This window comes from Lepisma saccharinum, chromosome 8, assembly GCF_977018435.1.
Source record: "Lepisma saccharinum chromosome 8, izLepSacc3.1, whole genome shotgun sequence".
In the NCBI taxonomy this organism is placed as follows: domain Eukaryota; kingdom Metazoa; phylum Arthropoda; class Insecta; order Zygentoma; family Lepismatidae; genus Lepisma; species Lepisma saccharinum.
The window spans coordinates 59,963,501-59,983,183 of NC_139236.1; the positions used below are offsets into that span (position 1 = coordinate 59,963,501).

General features: G+C 39.4%; 1 protein-coding gene across 3 annotated transcripts in view; it reads left to right on the plus strand.

Annotated features, from left to right (window-relative positions):
* LOC145991033 (transmembrane 6 superfamily member 1-like) overlaps positions 1-19,683 on the plus strand; it is a 115,555-nt gene that overhangs the window by 43,919 nt on the left and 51,953 nt on the right. For all 3 annotated transcript variants that reach the window (XM_083126716.1, XM_083126717.1, XM_083126718.1), the window contains exon 2: positions 3,621-3,842. In XM_083126716.1, the coding sequence (XP_082982842.1) occupies positions 3,621-3,842 (222 nt within the window). The remainder of the gene's footprint in view (positions 1-3,620; positions 3,843-19,683) is intronic.

The window sequence follows — 19,683 nt, forward strand, 5'->3', positions numbered from 1 at the left end:
GAGGCGCTCTGGCGTGGTTCAGATTAGGGGAATGGAAACAACTAAGAAAGAGAAACGAAGCAGGGGGAACGATGTGCGATGGGGAGGAGACAGACGAGCATACACTACTGAACTCCCTTCTACACGTGACCTAAGGGACAAATGGATGAAAAACTTAACAGGGAGGGAGGTGATAGAAGTGGTAGACGACAGAATAAAGATAAAGGAAACGGGGCAGCAATACCTGGGAGAAGTAAGAGAACGGCGGGGGAAAGCAATTAGAGAAGGCAGCGAAATGAGTGATTATGCTCCAGCCGAGCCACCTTTATAGTGTAAGTGTGTGTGTAAGGTAAAATTTATGCGTTTTGGTGAGAGTGCAGGAAAAGAGAAGTGGGGCGAGGAAGAAGGAAGAAAGACTGGAAGAACTGTTGAGGGAGGGGAAGAATGTGTGTATAGGGGACAAAATAAGAGACAGCTTAAAAGAAAACTAAATGTAACAAAATATTGTAGAAAAAATCAAAACTATGTAGTGCGTACAGCCTATGGCTCGCACAAAAAGAAAATGAATCTATCTATTTATCTAATAAAATTATATGCGTTGGATGGAAAATATTATAACACCATTAAGCCTTGTATCCATGATTTTGAAAAACTAAATATGCTGACCAAGGCAGTAATTTATTTTATTAAAAACATAAACTAAACGTAACGTTTCAACCTTCTAGCAAGGTCTTCATCAAACTCTGTATCAAGTACAAAAGTAACAAGATACACAAAAAGGGGCATTATATATACACAAACATTACTCCCTCCAGACTATTAGAAAGTTGTTAGGAACTTTCTAGCAGGTGGCTTTCACTTGCCAACTGTACTTTCACCTAAAAGGCTAAACATAATTACTTTCATATAGAATGTGGTTGGACTTTTTTATCTCACGCTCTTTTTAATTCATTTTTCTTCCTTCTCCTCTCCTCTTTCTCTCTCGTCCTTTCCACTCTTTCTAACACCTTCTTCCATTCTTTCTTTAACTTCAGTCCCCCATTCCAGTTCATTGTGTCTTCTTCACCTTTCTTCTCTATTTCCTTGGCTTCCTTCCATTTTCTCACTAGCATTCTCTTCTCCCTTCCTATCTGCTTATCCTCATCCCACTCTATGTCATGTCCTATGATCATGATCATGATCATGTCATGTCATATTGTTTCTTGTTAAAATGAAAAAGGTCTGATACAATATAGACCTACATTAGTGTTAACAGTCATTTAATTACATTTTTAATATCTGATAATACAAATCATTTCTTGCTGATTCAAAATGTAAATTAATTTTAAAAAGTGACATCACAGAAAACTGGCCAACCTGCATAAAGCCATCATGGAGAAGAATGTATCGATGTGGACCTAAAGAGATAATTATGATCTTGGAATTTATCCTGAAGGACTGGGGGGGGGGGTGCATATGGGGCAGTGGTACTGAGTCCGAGTGGGTCCTGGTGCTCCAAGGCCACAGACCAAAACGTTCCGTCCGTCTTTTCATTTGAACCAGTTGCCTCCTGAATAGAATCTGAATAGACAGATGAGTTTATTCTTGAGTCATCATTACGCACAGATAGGTTAATCGGGACTGGAGCTACAGTTTATGAACGGATCCGAACCAGTATGTGCCTCCACTGGGTATCGAGCACGGGAACCATTGCTTAGAATGCAACGACATTACAACTACGCCATCGGGGAGGCCTTACGCCAATGAAAATGGTAACACCTTTCGCCAGTTTGATGTTGATGAACAAGTAAATAACCATAAAAGTTGTTGATTAGACTTATTACAAATATTTATTAGAATGCAACGTCCAGTAACTAAATATACCTAGGTAAGTGCAAATATAAATTTGAAATGCTCGTGTATACACAGTATCGTGTATATCGTAAATAATATTTCATTTCTGTTAGACTGCACTATAATGTTCGTGTTCATCAATATCAAAGACATAGAGTTTGTCTAAATTCGCTTCAAATCAGCGCATGAAGTGAAAAATATGAACTCGTTGTATGTTTTCTCGAACCTTGTGGTTAGCTGAGTCTAACGTGGTGACAATGAGACAACAAAAATTTTCGAAAATTTTGCTAGCTAGGGACAGAGGCGCAACTACGAATTTTTGTTGGAGGGGGGGGGAAGTGTCAGGATAAACGTACCAATAATAATCATATTTTCAGTAGTAAGTAGTAGTACCAAAAACGTTATTATCCCCGTAAATTATTCAAAAAAGAGGACAGAAGTTGGTACTAAAGCATTAGTATTGGAATAAACGATGAACAATTAGAAATTTTTTTTCAAAACGTTCAATTTAACATTAATAGTGGAAAACAAGCAAAAAAAATGTATTTTTGAAAGACAGAAAATGCATGATATATGCATTCCGAACATAGTTATTATTTGTTTTACACATAACATGTATCACTTCCATGTGATGTGATGTTTTACAAGTATGCAACATGGAAGGACATAAAATAAGAAAATACATATCCAACATGCAACAATAAATTGTGTACGTATTCACCTTAATAACATGCATTATTTAAATACATTACATAATCAATTCATCCACTTCATAAGAAACCAACAGCAAAAAATATCTCTCAAATGCGAACGCTCCCTTTCCTCGAAACAATTGTTCATGACAAAACTAATTAAGAGATGTCTTACTTCTCTCTCTACATTACAGAAAACAATCATATCTTGCGAGCGAAGCAAGCAAGAAAAATTTTAGATCTTCCTGGTAGTTGCACCACTGGCTAGGGTGATACCATCCGCAAATATCCCCACCCCCATACACACATCGAACACGGCTTCAAATACAAACAAAAGCTAATATTTGTTGTCCAGTGTTGTGTAAAAATATAATTTCAATTGTTTACTATACTATAAATATTTCAAATAATGTAACCTACAGACTTGGCATACGTAACTAGCAGCCTAAAGGAAAACTTTTTGGTGAGACATAAACACACTTGTGAAACACAGATCGTGTCTAGGAGGGATTTCAACCCCGCCCCCGAAATACTCGGGAAACAATAAAACTAATGGGGGCTAATAAAGCGTGAACAATTAGCAATATTTTAATCATAAAGTTGTCCCTATATGGTATTGTGTATGTGTGTGTGAAAAGTCGTTTATTTGTTAACCTCCCCACCAAGGGCGTAACTTGAGTGAGACTTAACTTGGGTGCATGGGAGCAGAATCGAATTGGGGCTTAACTTTGAGGGGGTGGACTGAAAAAGTATTTTATCTCATGAAAATAGCGTTCAGGTCTAATTTGCTCATATCTGTTATATTTGCGAAATCATGAAAATTACGCATTACGTTGTTCCTCCAGTCCAATAAGTTTAACAAATGTTCCATTAACTTGTAAATTTTAATAAACCTGAAAAATTTGGGGGGGAAATTGCCCACCACGTTACGCCTATGTTCCCAACTTCCCCAGCTTTTTCCCTGCGTGCTCTCCTGATGCAAGAGGTCATCGTCATATGGAGAAATTATATCAATGTAAACTGTCTGTTCTAGGGTTATTTTTTTATGTATATAAATTGTGTGCTAGTATTTGAAACGTCTTCGTAAATTTAACTCATTTATTATTTTATTTTCAGTGAACTGTTCTTGGAGAATGGGTGAACAAGAAATAAAATGGAAAAACACGGCCTTAGTATTGTTGGTTGGACTATTGGCCTTCCCCATTTGCTACGTCTTGAACACCATCGGGCCCAATGTTCCAGCTGTTCTGTTCTTAGCCCTGGGCGTTGGCGTCCTGACTATGATTTTTGCTTTATTCTGGATTCTAGCTGAGGATGTCAAGGACAAGTCGTACTATGGTATGTATATACATGAGCGTCCGGAAGGGGGCCACGCCCCCGCCCCTAGAAAATGGATATTACCATAAACTTACATATTCGAATGACATAACGACGTATCTAATTTCTTTTCGAAATTGAGTTATTAACATCGTTATATACCGGTGCCCTGCATCACCTGGCAAATCGGCGTAACTCAAATCCAATTAATAAGGAAGTTATGAATATTTTTTGATTTTGCGTAGGTATCTCAATTTGTTAAAAATTTGGTATGACATAGCGGCGTATCTTGACTTCCGTCGTTATGTCAGATAAAGTAAATCCTATACTATTTCGCAAGTGGCGTATCTCTTTTTGCTTACAGTAGAAAAATGCAACAATTGGGGCCAATAGACTCACAAAGAGGAAAAATAAAGCAATGCAGAAATGTATATTTCAGTGTTTACAAATCAGCTGTCACAATCTTAACAATAGCGAAACGGTCTAACAAAGGATAAGGAAAGAAAGAGGTAAAATGAATTGTTAGATACCTTTTGTTGATGTCGGAAATAGCACAATTTAACATTTAACATTCGAAGAAGGATCAAAGCTGTATATTAAGCATTGTTTGTAAGCTCTGTTAGGCAATATGCAACGTTGTCAAAATACTCCCAAAGCTTTCAACTTGTCCCGTTTATTTGATATTAGCAACCTTAGGAATAAGACGGACGTCTTAGTGCTCTGGGAAGATGGCTCAAGAAATATTGTTCCATCAAGAGAACTACACGTGATCGGAAAGAGGAAAAATAACATCAAAGCCGGGATATCTGTAAAATTTTACTGGCCTCCAGATAGGAAGTGGTACAAAGGGACTGTCATAGAAACATTGAATGAAGAATCTGCCGTATCATCTGACGAAGATGTACCTCTGTCTTATCTGCTGAAGAATAAGGACGATGTATCATCCCCTACACAAGAACAGGACGAGAGTGACTTTGATACCGAAAGTGAATTTCTTGAGGATGTCAGTGACCCGGATGATCCAGATTATTTGCCAGGAAAATCGCAACATTGTGAAGCAAGAGGATGCAAGGATAAGGTCTTCTCCTCTCCTCGTGTTCCAGATGTTACATCCTGCTTTGCTGGGATCATTTCGTTCAAGATAATGACTGTACATTACATAAGAAACGGGGCGTTATTGATATTTTAAAATGTGTGGTAAACAAAGTGCAGGATAACAATTCTTTAATATGTTATAGCAATGCCATCACTAGAGACCACATTTGCAACAAATCCTGAAAGTTATGATGTCGACGGATCAATAAAAGAAGGCTCTACTACAGCTTCTAGAAAAGGAGGGAAGAAAAATCTGAGTAAGAAGTTACGTAATGAAGGCTATGAATACTTCAGTTCAACTACAGGGAATGTTGTTAAGAAAAGAAGATTGCTGAAACCCCCCCCCCTGCACAGGCTGCACCCACAAAGGAAGAAAATGTTATGTATTAAAGAACAATGAGAAATCACGAATAATTATTTTAAATTGATTTTTCGATCTTGGAAACTTGCAACGTCAAAGGGAGTACGTAGCACGACACGTTGATTTAGATACGAGACAAAAAACCACAAAACAAGCATCGAGACGTACAAAAACACAATTTTACTATCTTTCCCTGGATGGAACAAGGCTGAAGGTTTGCAAGAAAATGTTTTTGAATACTCTTGGAATTAGCGAACGATTTATATGTACGACAGTGAACAACATTTAAGGAACAGGCATATTACTAACTGAAAAACGAGGTGAAAGATACAAACATTTGAAAGAAAATGACGAGAGGAAATGGAGTATAGTAGAAGATCACATAAATTGCTTTCCACGAATGGAGTCTAGCTATTGTAGAAAATATTCAACAAAGGAGTATCTGCATTCTGATTTAACTGTAAAGAAGATGTATCAGATGTACAAAGAAGAGATTGACACAATATGTCAAGCATCTTAGCAAACGTACACAAATGTTTTCAAGGGTATGAATCTTGCATTTCATCAACCCAAAAAAGATCAGTGTGGATTATGCATTACGTACAATGCGGGATCTGATGATGATAAAATGAAGCTAGAAGATAAATTTAAGCAGCACGTTGCAGAGAAAAGTAAAGTGAGAGAATTGAAAGCAATAAGTAAGACTACAGCGACCTGTTCTGCTGTTTTTGATCTGCAACAAGTTATTCACTTGCTTATGTCGAACCACTCATCCGTGTTCTACAACAGACGTCTGGCGAACTACAACTTCACTGTCTATGAACTGAACACGAAAAATTGTAATTGTTTGTTGTGGCATGAAGGAATCAGCAAGCGTGGATCATGTGAAATAGCAACATGTCTTTACCGGTATGTACTGAAAGTGGACCAAGAAGAGAAGAATACAGTTCACTTATATGCTGACAGTTGTGTTGGTCAAAACAAGAATAGAATTGTGGTGGCTGCGCTTATGCATGTAATGCTAAAAGCAGAGAATATAAAATAAATTGTGCTCAGATTTTTTGAGCCTCATCATGGGCAAAACGAGGGAGAAACTGCGCACAGTGCAATCTCCAGATCGTACGGAAAATTGGAGAGATATTTGTCCCCTCTCAGCTTGTACCCATCATAAAACTAGCCCGAAGAAACCATCCTTACATCGTGCACACAATGCAGATGGAAGATTTTCTGGATTTTAAGGAAAATGCTGAAGATCTGAGGCTTTTGCAGCTTAAGAAGACCGATGATGGTATTAAGTTCAGTTGGAAAGATATTCGTGAACTATGATTGCAGAGCAACAAGCCAGATACTATCTACATAAAAACAAGTTTACTGCAAGAGAATCCCGCAAAAATCGTAGTAAAGAGATGTAATACTAAAGATATAGCTGCGAGAATGCCACCTCCATTGAACAAAGAATCTGTGAAAATAGCGCAAGAGAAATATGCAGATTTATTGTCAGTGATCAGAACGCTATATTTTAAAAGTAGCTTCGCTACAGCTACAGCTACTCTTCCAAAATGTAGCTTCGCTACAGCTACAACTACATTTACCAAAATGTAGCTCGCTACGCTACTCCTGTTCGCTACTCGCTACTTCGCTACTTTTTGCGCTACTTCTGCATAAAAAAAATGAAAACAACCATATGGGTATTAAAAAAATCCCCTACTATATACTGGTAAATAGATTATGTTATTTATTATCATGATTCCAGTCATTCGATAATTTTGATAGCAGTGTTACTTCAGTTACTTATTTTTACTATAGTTTTTGAGAATACCATGCCTATGCAAGTGGCATATCAATTCAAATTTGATATATGAATATTGCAATTAGGGTGTTACCCAAATTAATGATTACAACTATACACAAATAAAATTTGGTAGGATTACGTATTTATGTTCACATCAACATATTTTTCTTTAAAATAAATATTTCATGTTTTATAGACTGATATGAAGTCAGCTTTTTGAATGAAAAGTACCTGGAGCCCTTTGACTACAAAAGGGCCAAAGGTTTGATACCAAGCGGAGGCACATAGTGGTTAGGATCCAGTCTCGATCAGCTTATCTATGCATAAAATGGACTCAAAACGAAAACTAGGAAAAACGCCAAGTTGGGAGGATGAGATTCTCCATTCCCCACACTACTCATCATTCATCATTCTTCCTCGTTCTCATAATTAGCCGAAAGTGGCAGAAAGCGACTATAGATAAGAGAATAATTAAATAAACCATTCATCCTTTATTGTCATAATTGAGAGAAGTGGAAGAATAGATGAGGAGGTAAACAGAAGAGGATAAATGGATGGTGGACTATATCAAAGCGTTCGAAGATTAATATGGAACAGGGATGTACCTATGAAACGCAAGAAGGTAATATATAACACATACTATGTGCCAATAATTGCATATGGAGCAGAGACTTGGACAATGCCATAGAGAGACAAAGAAAAGATGCAGGCAGTGAAGATTAAATTTTTAAGGAGTTTTTTGAGGAAGACTAGAAGGAATAGAATAAGGAATGAGGAGATCCGACAGACAGTGGGTGTGGTGAAGCTTCATGACAGGATAGATCAGGCACAGATAAGGTGGTTCGGACACATGAAGAGGATGGATGCAGAAAGACCAGTAATAGCTTACCATGCACAAGGAGTGGGAATAAGGCCAAGGGGGAGACCAAGATGTCAGTGGAAAGAGAAGAGTGGAGAGTGTTAGGAGAAGAGGACAAGATTGGAACACTGTGGAAAGAGAGGAGTGGTTGGAGAACAGAAAAATGGAGAGGCTTGACTTCTATGCCGACCCAGCCAGAGGCAGGAAATGTCGAAGGATGATGATGTCATGATTAGCAAAAGTTACAGAAAAGTGATGCAAAAGTGGGAGAAATATATAAATTTGATAACTATGTATATTAACTAAAGAAAGACCTCCCCGATGGAGCAGTGGTAGCGTCATCGCCTTGTATTCAAGGGGTCCTGGGTTCGATACCCGGTGGAGGCACATAGTGGTTCGGATCCCACTTTAAACTGTAGGTCCAGTCCGATTAACCTTACCGTGCATAAAGTGGACTTAAAACACCAAATCAATCAATCAATCAAAGAAAATTGTTGTTTCTGCAGGAAACATACATACTTTTTGCAATATGATAAAATTATTGAGGAAACTGTCGTGTAAACCTGAGTGTTCTAAAGGTATTGTAATTTTAAAATTTGTGAACAAATACTATCGCGAAAATAATTGTAATTCCAGAAACCCTTATCATTCTTGTAACAATAATTTATTGCTGGCGAGATCCTATATACTGACGATGATCAATGCTGTTAACGTACTGAGCCATTTATTGCTGGCACTATTCCCTTGTCAGTGCAGTGGAAAATCCATCGCTCGTTTCTGCACTGCAAGTTGCATCTTACACAGCAATTAATGACATTTTGGTGTCTCTTACACCATGGATATCCACAGGATTTGTTCCGGGGGTGACGCAAACGAGGCACTTTTTTCCAGTGGTGCAGCAAATGAGGCATATTTCTCCCCAAAATAGCGATGCAGCTAAAAAAACGTAGCTGTTAGCAGGAATATATTCATATATGTCAGTTAGTTATCTGGATATCTGAATTATTCAGATACTAATTAAATAAATTACGCAGATATCTATAATCTACAGTCTAGATAATCTGTATCTCCATGTAATAGACTGTCTTTATGAACCTCCTGCAAAATTAAGGGTTATTGTCGATTTTTTCTGACGCTGTTGCCACATTCAAAATTCATCTCAAAATGCTGAGAAAAAATGTAGCTGTAGCGAAATTTTCGCTACAACTACAGGAATTTTGTAGCTTCGCTACCGCTACAACTACAATTTTCAAAATGTAGCGTCGCTACAGCTACAGCTACAAATTTTGTAGCTAGCTACAGTAGTGACGCTACAAGTAGCTCGCTACTTCTGACCACTGTTTATTGTCAATGTGTGAAGATCCTTTTCCCGTTGTTCTAGACAGTGACTGCAAAAACTTTTACTCAAATTTGAATCACTGAATCTGTTCTCCACTCTATTCCACAAAAATGTTTTATTGATGTTTATGTAATGTAGCCAAATTATCTCTTAATATTGTACTCTTGTTATGTAGTAATTTTGCATCTATAGCTTTTTAATGGTACTTGTAGTGAAGAGTTTTGTAATTTGTACACGTACTTAAAGCATGTAAATCTAAAGAACTTCAAAATAAAAATAACCATTCACTTTGGAAAAAAAGCATCATGAACAATAAAATCATAAATATTATATAGTTTTGCTCACATTTTGACTAAAAAAGATTTCTCAAATCATGAAGCTGTAACTTTATACTAATTTGCATGGCGTATCTCAAAGATATTTCTGTGTGAGTAATTATTTTGATCTGACATACCGACGTATGTCAAGAAATTATGAAATTTCAAGCACGTAACGCAACACATGTAACATTCAACCACACTATCTTACAGCTGAAACATAATACAATTTAATGGCAAAAAAAATTGTTATGGGGTAAATAGTTTTCTCACAAACATCTACGAAAGTGTGTGCGAAAACGTTTTTTGCTTCTCCTGAAAAGTTGGAAAAAATTAGATAGGTCGTTATGTCATTGGACCGACGATATATTTAATTTCATTCACAGTAATTTATGTTAATAATTGCAAAGATGTTGCAGAAACATAATAACTTCAATCTGAATAAGTATTTTTTGGGAGGGCGGCACTATTATGGGGGGGATATATTTCTAGTTTGCCCCCACCCCTGGAAAACAGTTATCATTCTTGCCCCTCCCTGGAAAAAATCCTGCGGACGTCCATGCGTATATATTGATAAGTTGAAAGAACCTCTTTTTTTTCTTTTTTTTTCAAGTAGCTACATTAAGAACCTTGGTGGCTGTATCAACCAACTGTCAATTATACTACAGAGCATTCCCCGACATTCGCTACGAGACTCGGCGGGAAGCGGCCCGGCGTCAGAGCTTGTCTTTGCCGGTGAAAGGTATCTGCGACAGTCGCACGCTACAGTCTGTTTTTTTCGCTCTCCCTGCCTTCGCTCTCTTTCCCTTTCTGTTGACGTTGCAGACTGACGCCAATACAATCCTCCCACGGAAGTTATGTTGTCGTGTCCGTGTGTTGAAGATTGTGGCTTAATATGACACCACAAAAGTTTACATTACAACAAAGGATTTATCTTGTAGAGTGTTACTTCGGAAAGAGGAATTGTGGAGAAGTGCGACGACGTTTTGCAACGAAATTTCCTGGTGTTCCAGTCCCACATAGGACCATTTATTAAACCTCGTAAAAAAGTTTAGAGTAACAGGGTCAGTTCTGAATAAAAGTGGAAAGAAAAACTTACTGAGGAAAAACTCGATGAGATAGGACAAAGGTTAGAACAGTCTCCTTGGAAATCTATCCGCCGCCTCTCACAAGAAACGGGTGTTTCAAAAACCTCTATGTCCCCCGATTTGTCAGCCTGCGATTTTTATTTATGGGGAAATCTAAAAAATAAAGTATACAAATACAATCCGCACACCATCCGTGAGTTAAAAGAGAGTATTTTACGAGAAATCGGGAGAATTACAGTAGACGGACTTGCACGTGTAAATGCCAATTTCCTTCGGAGATGCCAAGAACGTGTTGCAGCAGAGGGACATCATTTTCAACACCTTTTGTAGTCAAGGTTGTAATGATAGAATCACTACAAGATCCTTTTTTATTATTACTTTATATGTATGTTTAATATTATTTTATTTAGTGACAGCAATACTTCTATTTTATGCAGTTTCCAATGCAACTTGCTGTAGGAATGACCTACGTGACGATGAAAGCCAGCCGGCAGAAAGCTGGTAGTTTTAAAATATTGTTTTTTGGGTGTTGGAAAAAGTTCCGTTTACTGTTTTTTCTCGATTCGCCTATATAAGAGAACCGATTGAGTAATGGGGGTTTGTTTTTTTACTTTTTTTGGGCTAGAAGGGAGACCTTTGGAAGGTTCTTCGGTGCCGGTAGAGTGGTGGGGCTGTTCAAATGGCTAGCGGACACAGATCAACATTTGTTTTCAACGAATTGCATAGATATGTCCACGAATTTTTTCTTGATGCGTTTGGTGACAAGCTAAAGCTTAGTTTCGGTGGACATTTGTTATTATTATTAGAGAACGTCGTATCCGAGGGAATTAAGGGACACGTTTAATTTCAAGAACAGCGCATAATTAGGTGTTGTAATTTCAACCAAGTTTAGTCTATTTCTTAGAGGCCATTTTAATTATAAACACGAAAAGGGAGAGAATTAGAGAAACATGTCATGTATGCTAGTGACAAGCTAGATACATTATTTAAACTAGTACTGCTGGTCTTGGCCAGCGTACAAACCTCTCATTATATATATATACAAATGATGAAGGAGACAGTAAAGTGTTTACTGTCTCCTTCATCATTTGTATTTATCCGCCCTTCTGGCACCTTTTCTGTCCCTGGGTTTCGAGTTATTACAGTTTGTAGATTTTCGTGACATATTCCGACTTGCGACCAAAAAACTACCAATTGTGAAAAAACGACTACACCCTGGGCACGCAATTGACAAGTTGCTAACAGCTGACGAATGAGTGACTACTGGGAAAAAAATCATGCCCAAAATTCCCATACCCACAGAAAGAAAAAGTCATTGCAGCACACGTCATGAAGAAATTTGGAAAATATCGTTTAAATCGAAGAGGGATTACTCAAAAAAAATGGTAACACACTTAGCGTAAAAATTACGGAAAAAACTTCGTTTCATAAGCTCTCCATAACTATACAAATGTTGTCAACTGGCACACGGGTTGGGGGAAAAATCTGAATAAAAAGCGGAGAAGGCGCGTTGTAGACCCCAATCATCTGACAAGAATTCTGTGGACGAACGAATCCAAATTCGACCGCGATGGTATTACGAATTTTCATAATGCGCATTTTTGGGCCCCTAAGGGTCATAACCCCAGAAAATCTAAAGAAAAGGCTTACCAGAGAAAATTCTCACTAAATGGGAATCATCCACAATCATGTGATGGGGCCATTCTATCTGCCACAAAAACTAAACGGCATTACCTACGAAAACTAAGGGAAGAATTGACGACGCTGCTGGAGGATGTACCGCTCGCCACAAAAAGGGTATGATTTACCAACATGATGGCTGCCCAGCCCACTATTTCCGGAGTGTGCGACAATGGCTGGACGACAATTATCCCATGCGATGGATTGGTCGAGGCGGCCCGACCCCCTGGTCGGCGAGGAGTTCGGATTTGACGCCATGCAACTTTTACATTTGGGGTCACATGAAAGAGTTAAGTTTACAGTACACCAGTGGATTCCCAGGAAGATACATATGAGACTGAGTGTCAACGCGAGTGACTGTGTCTGATGTACGCCGTGCGCCGTGTGGTTGCGTGCTTGCATACGTAACCGGGGAGGCAATTTGAACAGGATTTGTAGTTTTCGTAACAGTTAATTCTGACAACCTGGAATTCATGAGAATGGTAAATAACATTATTATTTCACTCATTTTCGTTCCTTTATTTCTCACAACAGACAACTTCTTTTCACTTTACAAAGGGGTCTACAACGCGCCTTCTCCGCTTTTTATTCAGATTTATACCCCAACCCGTGTGCCAGTTGACAACATTTGCATCTTTTTGGAGAGCTTATGAAACGAGGAAGTTTTTCCGTAATTTTTACGCTAATGTGTTAAAATTTTTTTGAGTAATCCTCTTCGATTTAAACGATAATTTCCAAATTTCTTCATGACGTGTGCTGCAATGACTGTTTCTTTCTGTGGGCATGGGAATTTTGGGCATGAATTTTTTTCCCAGTATCACTCATTCGTCAGCTGTTAGCAACGTGTCAATTACGTTCCCAGGGTGTAGTAGTTTTTTCACAATTAGTAGTTTTTTGGTCGCAAGTTGGAATATGGCACGAAAATCTACAAACTGCAATAACTCGAAACCCATTGATATATATAATTAATATATTATATATATATATATATTTACAGTGTTTCAATTAAAAAGGATCGTCATTTATTATGTAGGGGTTATTTCATGTGTAATTCTTTGTACATATTTAAGCAACAAAATAAATAGTCTTTTTATATCTTTTTAATCTGAATGTCCGAATTTTCATTCATGAGAAAAGAAAGAGTTCCCCTTATATCCAAGGTACAGAAAAATAACAGGAAATTGTATGGTATTTATTCTAAGATGTGTTATTTCGAATGAACCGTATTGTTAGCTTATTATGTTTTTGCATCTTCTTCACCTGTGGCAGTAACGGAACAAGTAACAATAATGGGGGAACCCCCGAATGTATCCTAACCTCCACCCGCATACATTCGAGGGTATGCGCATGTCCCAGTGCCTCTGATATAAACTGGGACGGCAGTTGCTCGTATTACGGTTCACCCATTATTGTTGCACACACTACCTTTATTTAAATTATCCTTTACTACAGTACACACACACACACACACATATATATATATATATATATATATATATATATATATATATATATATACACTGGCTGACAAAAAAAGTTAAGCACCCAGAAGGAGTGTTTGGACGTGAATGAAACTACGTATGCTGAAAGTCCATGTACCTTTATTGAACTGATTACAATATAGGATGCAAGAGTCAAGGCCGTTGGCAGTTACAGGTGGAATGGTGGCGCCAGGTCAGTAGGGTGTCGCACCCCCTCTGGCTGCAATGCATGCCCTTATGCGGTTCGGAATAGTGTCAAACAGCCTTTGGATCCTCTCCTGAGGCACGTTCGTCCACGGGTGTTGCAGCTGTCCCTCCAGATCCCGCAGGTTGGCTCTAGGACGGAGTCCCCGTCCAATGTCATCCCACACATGTTCAATGATGGAGAGGTCCGGGGATCGTGCTGGCCACAGGAGGACCTCAACATGCTCTAGGCAGTCCATAGACACATGGGCTGTGTGTGGGCGTGCACTATCTTGTTGGAACACTGTCCCAGGGTGCTGTGCCATAAGGGGTAGGACATGTGGATGCAAAATGTCTGTGACATATCGCTGTGCCGTCAAAGTTTGCCGAAGCACTATTAGAGGTGACCTGAACGCATATCCAATGGCTCCCCACACCATGATGCCAGGGGTCACACCTGTGTGTCTCTCCACAATGTAGGCAGGATGTGCTCTCTGCCCTCGACGCCACCACACCCGCACACGATGGTCATCGGAGGTCATGGAGAAGCGGGACTCATCACTGAACATGATGCAATGCCATTCGTCCTCTGTCCACGCCTCTCGAGCACGGCACCACACTAACGGCAGGCATCGGTGTTGTGGTGTCAACGGCAACCGGCGCATGGGGCGGTAGGACCCGAATCCGGCGGATGCGAGTCGTCGAGACACTGTGCGGGAACTCACAGGATGTTGTAGAGTGTCCAGTACATGTTCTTGGATGACGGGTGCCGAAGTTGTGGGATCCCGCACTGCTTGGAGCGCCATATGATGGTCCTCCCTCGGGGTGGTGTTTCTTGGTCGACCTGAACCTGCACGACGTGCATGGGTGCTCTCATGTACCCATTGATTCCAACATCGGGCCACTGTGACATCTGAATGGCCCACATGCCTGGAAATTGCCCGATATGACCAACCCGCCTCATGCAGTCCCACAATGCGGCCTCTGTCAAATGCTGTCAATTGCTGGATCGGCTGTCTAACGTGTCTGCGAGGCATCGCCGGTGCTTCGTTTTCCTCTCTGAACTTCGTGCTGCACTGTCTGACTCACAGCAGGTGACTGATCCCACCTTATCAGCAACAGGAGGTGACGTCACAAATGCCCTCTGGTGGGCGTTCTACACATTACAGATCCTTGTACATCTAATCATTTACTCACACATCAATGGTATGCATGTATACCGAAATGGGGTAATCTTCAACCACTCCTTCTGGGTGCTTCACTTTTTTTGTCAGCCAGTGTATATAAAACAAATATAAGAAGAGAAAAAAAAAATAACAGTAAAGAAAATATATAAGACACATACATATACATTGTTCCCAATACAGTGATTTGATTATTATATGTAAATTACAAGTCACAAATTACACATTACAGTATCGTTAGTGGTCTTCACAGATACCAGCACATAGTTATATTTTAGTATAATTGGGTCATTTTTATTTAGTTATGTTTATTTTATTTCTTTTCACATTCTTTTTCTTGTTTTATGTATGCACTGTGATCCGGATTCCGGACTCCCGGAATCTATAGTATGCTTGATCCATGCCGCAAGACGAACCGCCAAGGACAGATCGCAATAGGTTGAGGACCTTTAGTTATTTGAATTTATTGTTTGGGAGATTGCTCACCCCAGAGGCTAGGTGTTCTTATCCCTGTCGGTTCGTCCTACTCCTCCTATTTCAGTCCATGACTTATGTAGCTTGAGTTGCGTTTGAAATATTTTAAAGTTAATATTAATTGTACAAAAGAGGAAATAAGGTATGACAACAATAAAATAAAATAAAAAATAAAATAAAACAATATTGAAATGCTAAGTTGTCGATCAAAATGGGTACACTCTGATCTTCATTATATGACATACAGTGAATTAAGTTGTTTTTTTTTTTGAGTGTTAGAATTTGAATAAAAATAATTTAAATGAATAATAATATAGTGCTTGTTTAATTTGATGTTAATTAGTTTGGGGTTTAGATTAGACATTGGAATGCCAATGTCACCGGGTGCTGGAATACCAGCATACCATATTTTTTTTATTATTTTTTTTTTATTTAATTACTATATATTTTAACCTGGCTTCCGCCACTCTCAACAAATAATCTTTGTGCTTTTCCCCCAGCATCCGAACAGGACGAATTCTTCTTCTTTCTGCGGCTTCCCGTCTTCCAGTTGATACCACGTAGTGCCTTCTTCTTGATACAGTTGGTGCTGCCTCATTGTTCTTCATCATTCTCTTCCTCCTGCTCGAGGGCCGGGGTGATCCTTTGCCTTTGTATTCTCGTACTTCTCCTAGGTTCTTCCGGTGTTTGTTGGCTGTTTGTGGGGGCCGTGTTACGGTGTCGTGGGTTGAATTTCCTCTTTTCTTCTTTTGAGACTTCGTCAGCCAAGATCTTCAGATTTTGAATTTGCTGCTCGCATAGAAGTGTTCTAATATCAAACGTAGGAAGTTCTCTTCGCAAAATTTTGATCCTGTCAGTTGTTTCCGGGCAGAAGAAGACTCTATGCTCGGGAGAATCCTCCGTAGCTCCGCAGTAGGTACATTTCGGTTCCAGGGCACTGCCAATTCGGTGAAGATATTTGCCATACGGTCCATGTCCTGTTAGAAGATGTAACAGGCCCCCCTGTATAAAATATTTTTGTCTGTGTGCTGCTTCGGACATCCGGGATAAAGGTATATGTCCGTCTCCCATTTTCGGCATTGTTCCATTCCTCTTGCCATCTGTCCAACAGGGATTTTCTCATTTCATGCAGGGTTGGGGTGAAGTTTCCTATACAGGAGATCATTTTGTCTTCATTTCCTTTCTTAAAAAAGTATCTACCCGCCCTCCATTTTACTTCTAAATCTAAAGGGAGATGTCCAGTCAGGGTTAGCAATGCTTCTGTGGAAGTTGTTCCAAACGCGCCTGTTGTTCTTAACAATATTCTTCGTTGAGAAGCCCTGAGAACTCTGACGTTCGTTTTCAAAGCTAGACTCTCAAACCAGGTAGAGGCTGCGTAAGTCACAATGGAGTAGTATATTGCTCGGATATATGCTTCGATTGTGCTTGGTTTCAGGCCAAACTGTTGGGATGCCACTCTGGTGAGTTTACCCATCGCCATTTCCGCCTTTGCTGTAATGTTTTTGATATGTTCTCCGAATTTTATACCCTCTCCCATGGTCACGCCGAGGTATTTAAAGTTGACCGATCTCTGTATAGCTGATCCCAGTATCCTAATGGATGGATTCCTGCTGGTGCTAAGATGGCCTTTAGCGATAATATATTTAGTCTTCTCTGCCGACAGTTCTAGTTTAGCGTCTCTGCACCAGTCTCCCAAGGTTTTTAAAGCATTGTTTGCCTTGCGTTCCACCTTAGCTCTAGAGTCGTCAGCGCAGACCAGGACGATATCATCCGCGTAGGCTATAACTCTGATTACGTCCGGATTCTCACCCAGGGTACGAAGACAAGGTTCTAAGTTAATATTCCACAGGTGAGGACCCAACACTGAGCCCTGTGGGCATCCCTTCGTCGTGGTTTTTGTTAGTTTGTTATCGCCTATCCTCAGGGAGACCCTGCGATTTCTAAAATAGTCCTCCAAAATTTGAAACAGTGTGCCTGGACAATTTATTTTCTTTAAAGTCTGAAACAGGTTAGGCCACCAGAGGTTGTCAAAGGCGCCGCTGATATCAGCGAAGATAGCTACAACTATTTTCTTGTTTGATCTTGTAACTTCCTCCTTCAGGGCGTTTATTGCATCTTCCGTCGATCGGCCCTTTGTGAAACCGAACTGGCTACCTGTGTTGCCACACATGGTTAGAAAGTCTTGCAATCTTTTGTTTAACATTTTCTCGAATAATTTCCCTATAGTATTGAGGAGGCAGATGGGCCTATACGACTTCAAACTTTTTTCGTCGTTCTTGGTTTCCTTTTTAATTACGGCAAGTTTTCCCTCTTTCCATGATGCAGAATATTCCTTGCGAATCAAACACAAATTAAACAGGGCCGTTATGAAGTTAATTGTTTCGGGGGCGGATAGTTTAAGAATTTCTGCAGGAATTCCGTCTGGCCCTGGTGCTTTACCATTTTTCATAGTTGCCAATTCTCCAATGACCTCCTCCGGCTCGAACGGTACAATGGGTATGGAATTTGGACATTGTCTGCAGCTTGTTCTAACCTCCTTGTTCTTTTCGTTGTCGGTTTCCTCCTCGTCATCCGGCAGCAATCCATGTAGTAGCAATTCTCCTGTCTCCTTCATGTCTCTTGGAAAAGAGCCATCTGGTTTTCTTAGTTTTGTAATACTTTCTTCTACTTTTATTTTATTTGTCATTATTTTATAGGGTAATCCCCACTTGTCCCGTTCCAGGTTGTTTTTAACGAACTTGCACCAGTTTTTGTATTTAAAATCCTTCAGCTCCGCTGCGTAGCGGTCTTTATCCCTGCGATATGCCTCTAAATATACTCCTCTGTTGTGAATATTTGTTTTCTGGTATTGCCTTCTGGAGTTTCGCATTTTGGCTCTAAGCTTGGTGAGATTTGTAGACCAGGGTTTTTTCCGGGTATTGTGTAATCTTCTCGGTGTTGAAGCCGCTATTCCGACCTGAAGATTTTTTGTTAGAATTTTCGCCCATTCATCTGTACTCTTCCATGGTCCGGGATTTTTTGGTAAGTTGATGTTAGCGAGTAATATCTCCTTATCAGTCTTATTCCAATTGTACGGCGGAGCTGGTTGGTCAATTTCTGCTTGTGGTGATTCTAATCTCACATTGAAGGAGATCACATTATGATCACTGGTTGTGATCATATCATGCACCATCCAATTTTCTATTAATTTCGACATTCTGTTATTTGTCAATGTTAAGTCAATATTGCTACTTGCTCCCGCTCGTCCTCTATATGTAGGTGGATTTCCCTGAATATTTTCTATTATTAAATTTAGTTCCGCTATTAAATTCATCATTTTTTCTCCATTATTATCTATTTTCTTTCCAAACCATAAGGGAGAGGAAGCGTTGCTGTCCAGTGTTAAGAGCAGTTTTTGATTTGGATACGCTAGGCAGGCATTCCTGATTCGGGCAGTATACACTTCAATATTGTGGCTGTATTGGCAGTAGCAATTTACTATTATAAAATTTAGTTTGCCATGATTTACTTCTATACAATTTATATGCGTGTCGGAAAAGTGTGAAATTTTCAAAATGGTTGTAGCCTTGTTAAGTGACACTATTGCAGATTTCGTATTTTGGTCTTGATTGTATATTACCCTTGCTCCAATAGGGGCATGGATCATCTTCCCGTTTAGGAAATATGGCTCCTGGAGTAATAGCATGTCCACATTATTGTTTCTAGCGTATGTAAAGATTTCTTCAGTCGCTAACACCGCACCGTTCAGGTTTACCTGCAGCATCATCAGTTTGTTTTCGTGTTCCTTAATTAATGACGTACTACCGAGGTCCATAAAGGCCATGGGTTCGCCGAATTCTGTACAACTCTTCCATGACTCCTAGCAAAATCTGCATATACTTCTTCCAAATTTAATTCTAGGTCTCGTCGTCCAAATGCTATTTTTAATAATTCATGCAGTTTATCAGGGTCCACCGGGATATTGCTGCATCTTAGGAGCATTTTGTCCACGACTTCCGGATGCGGGAAG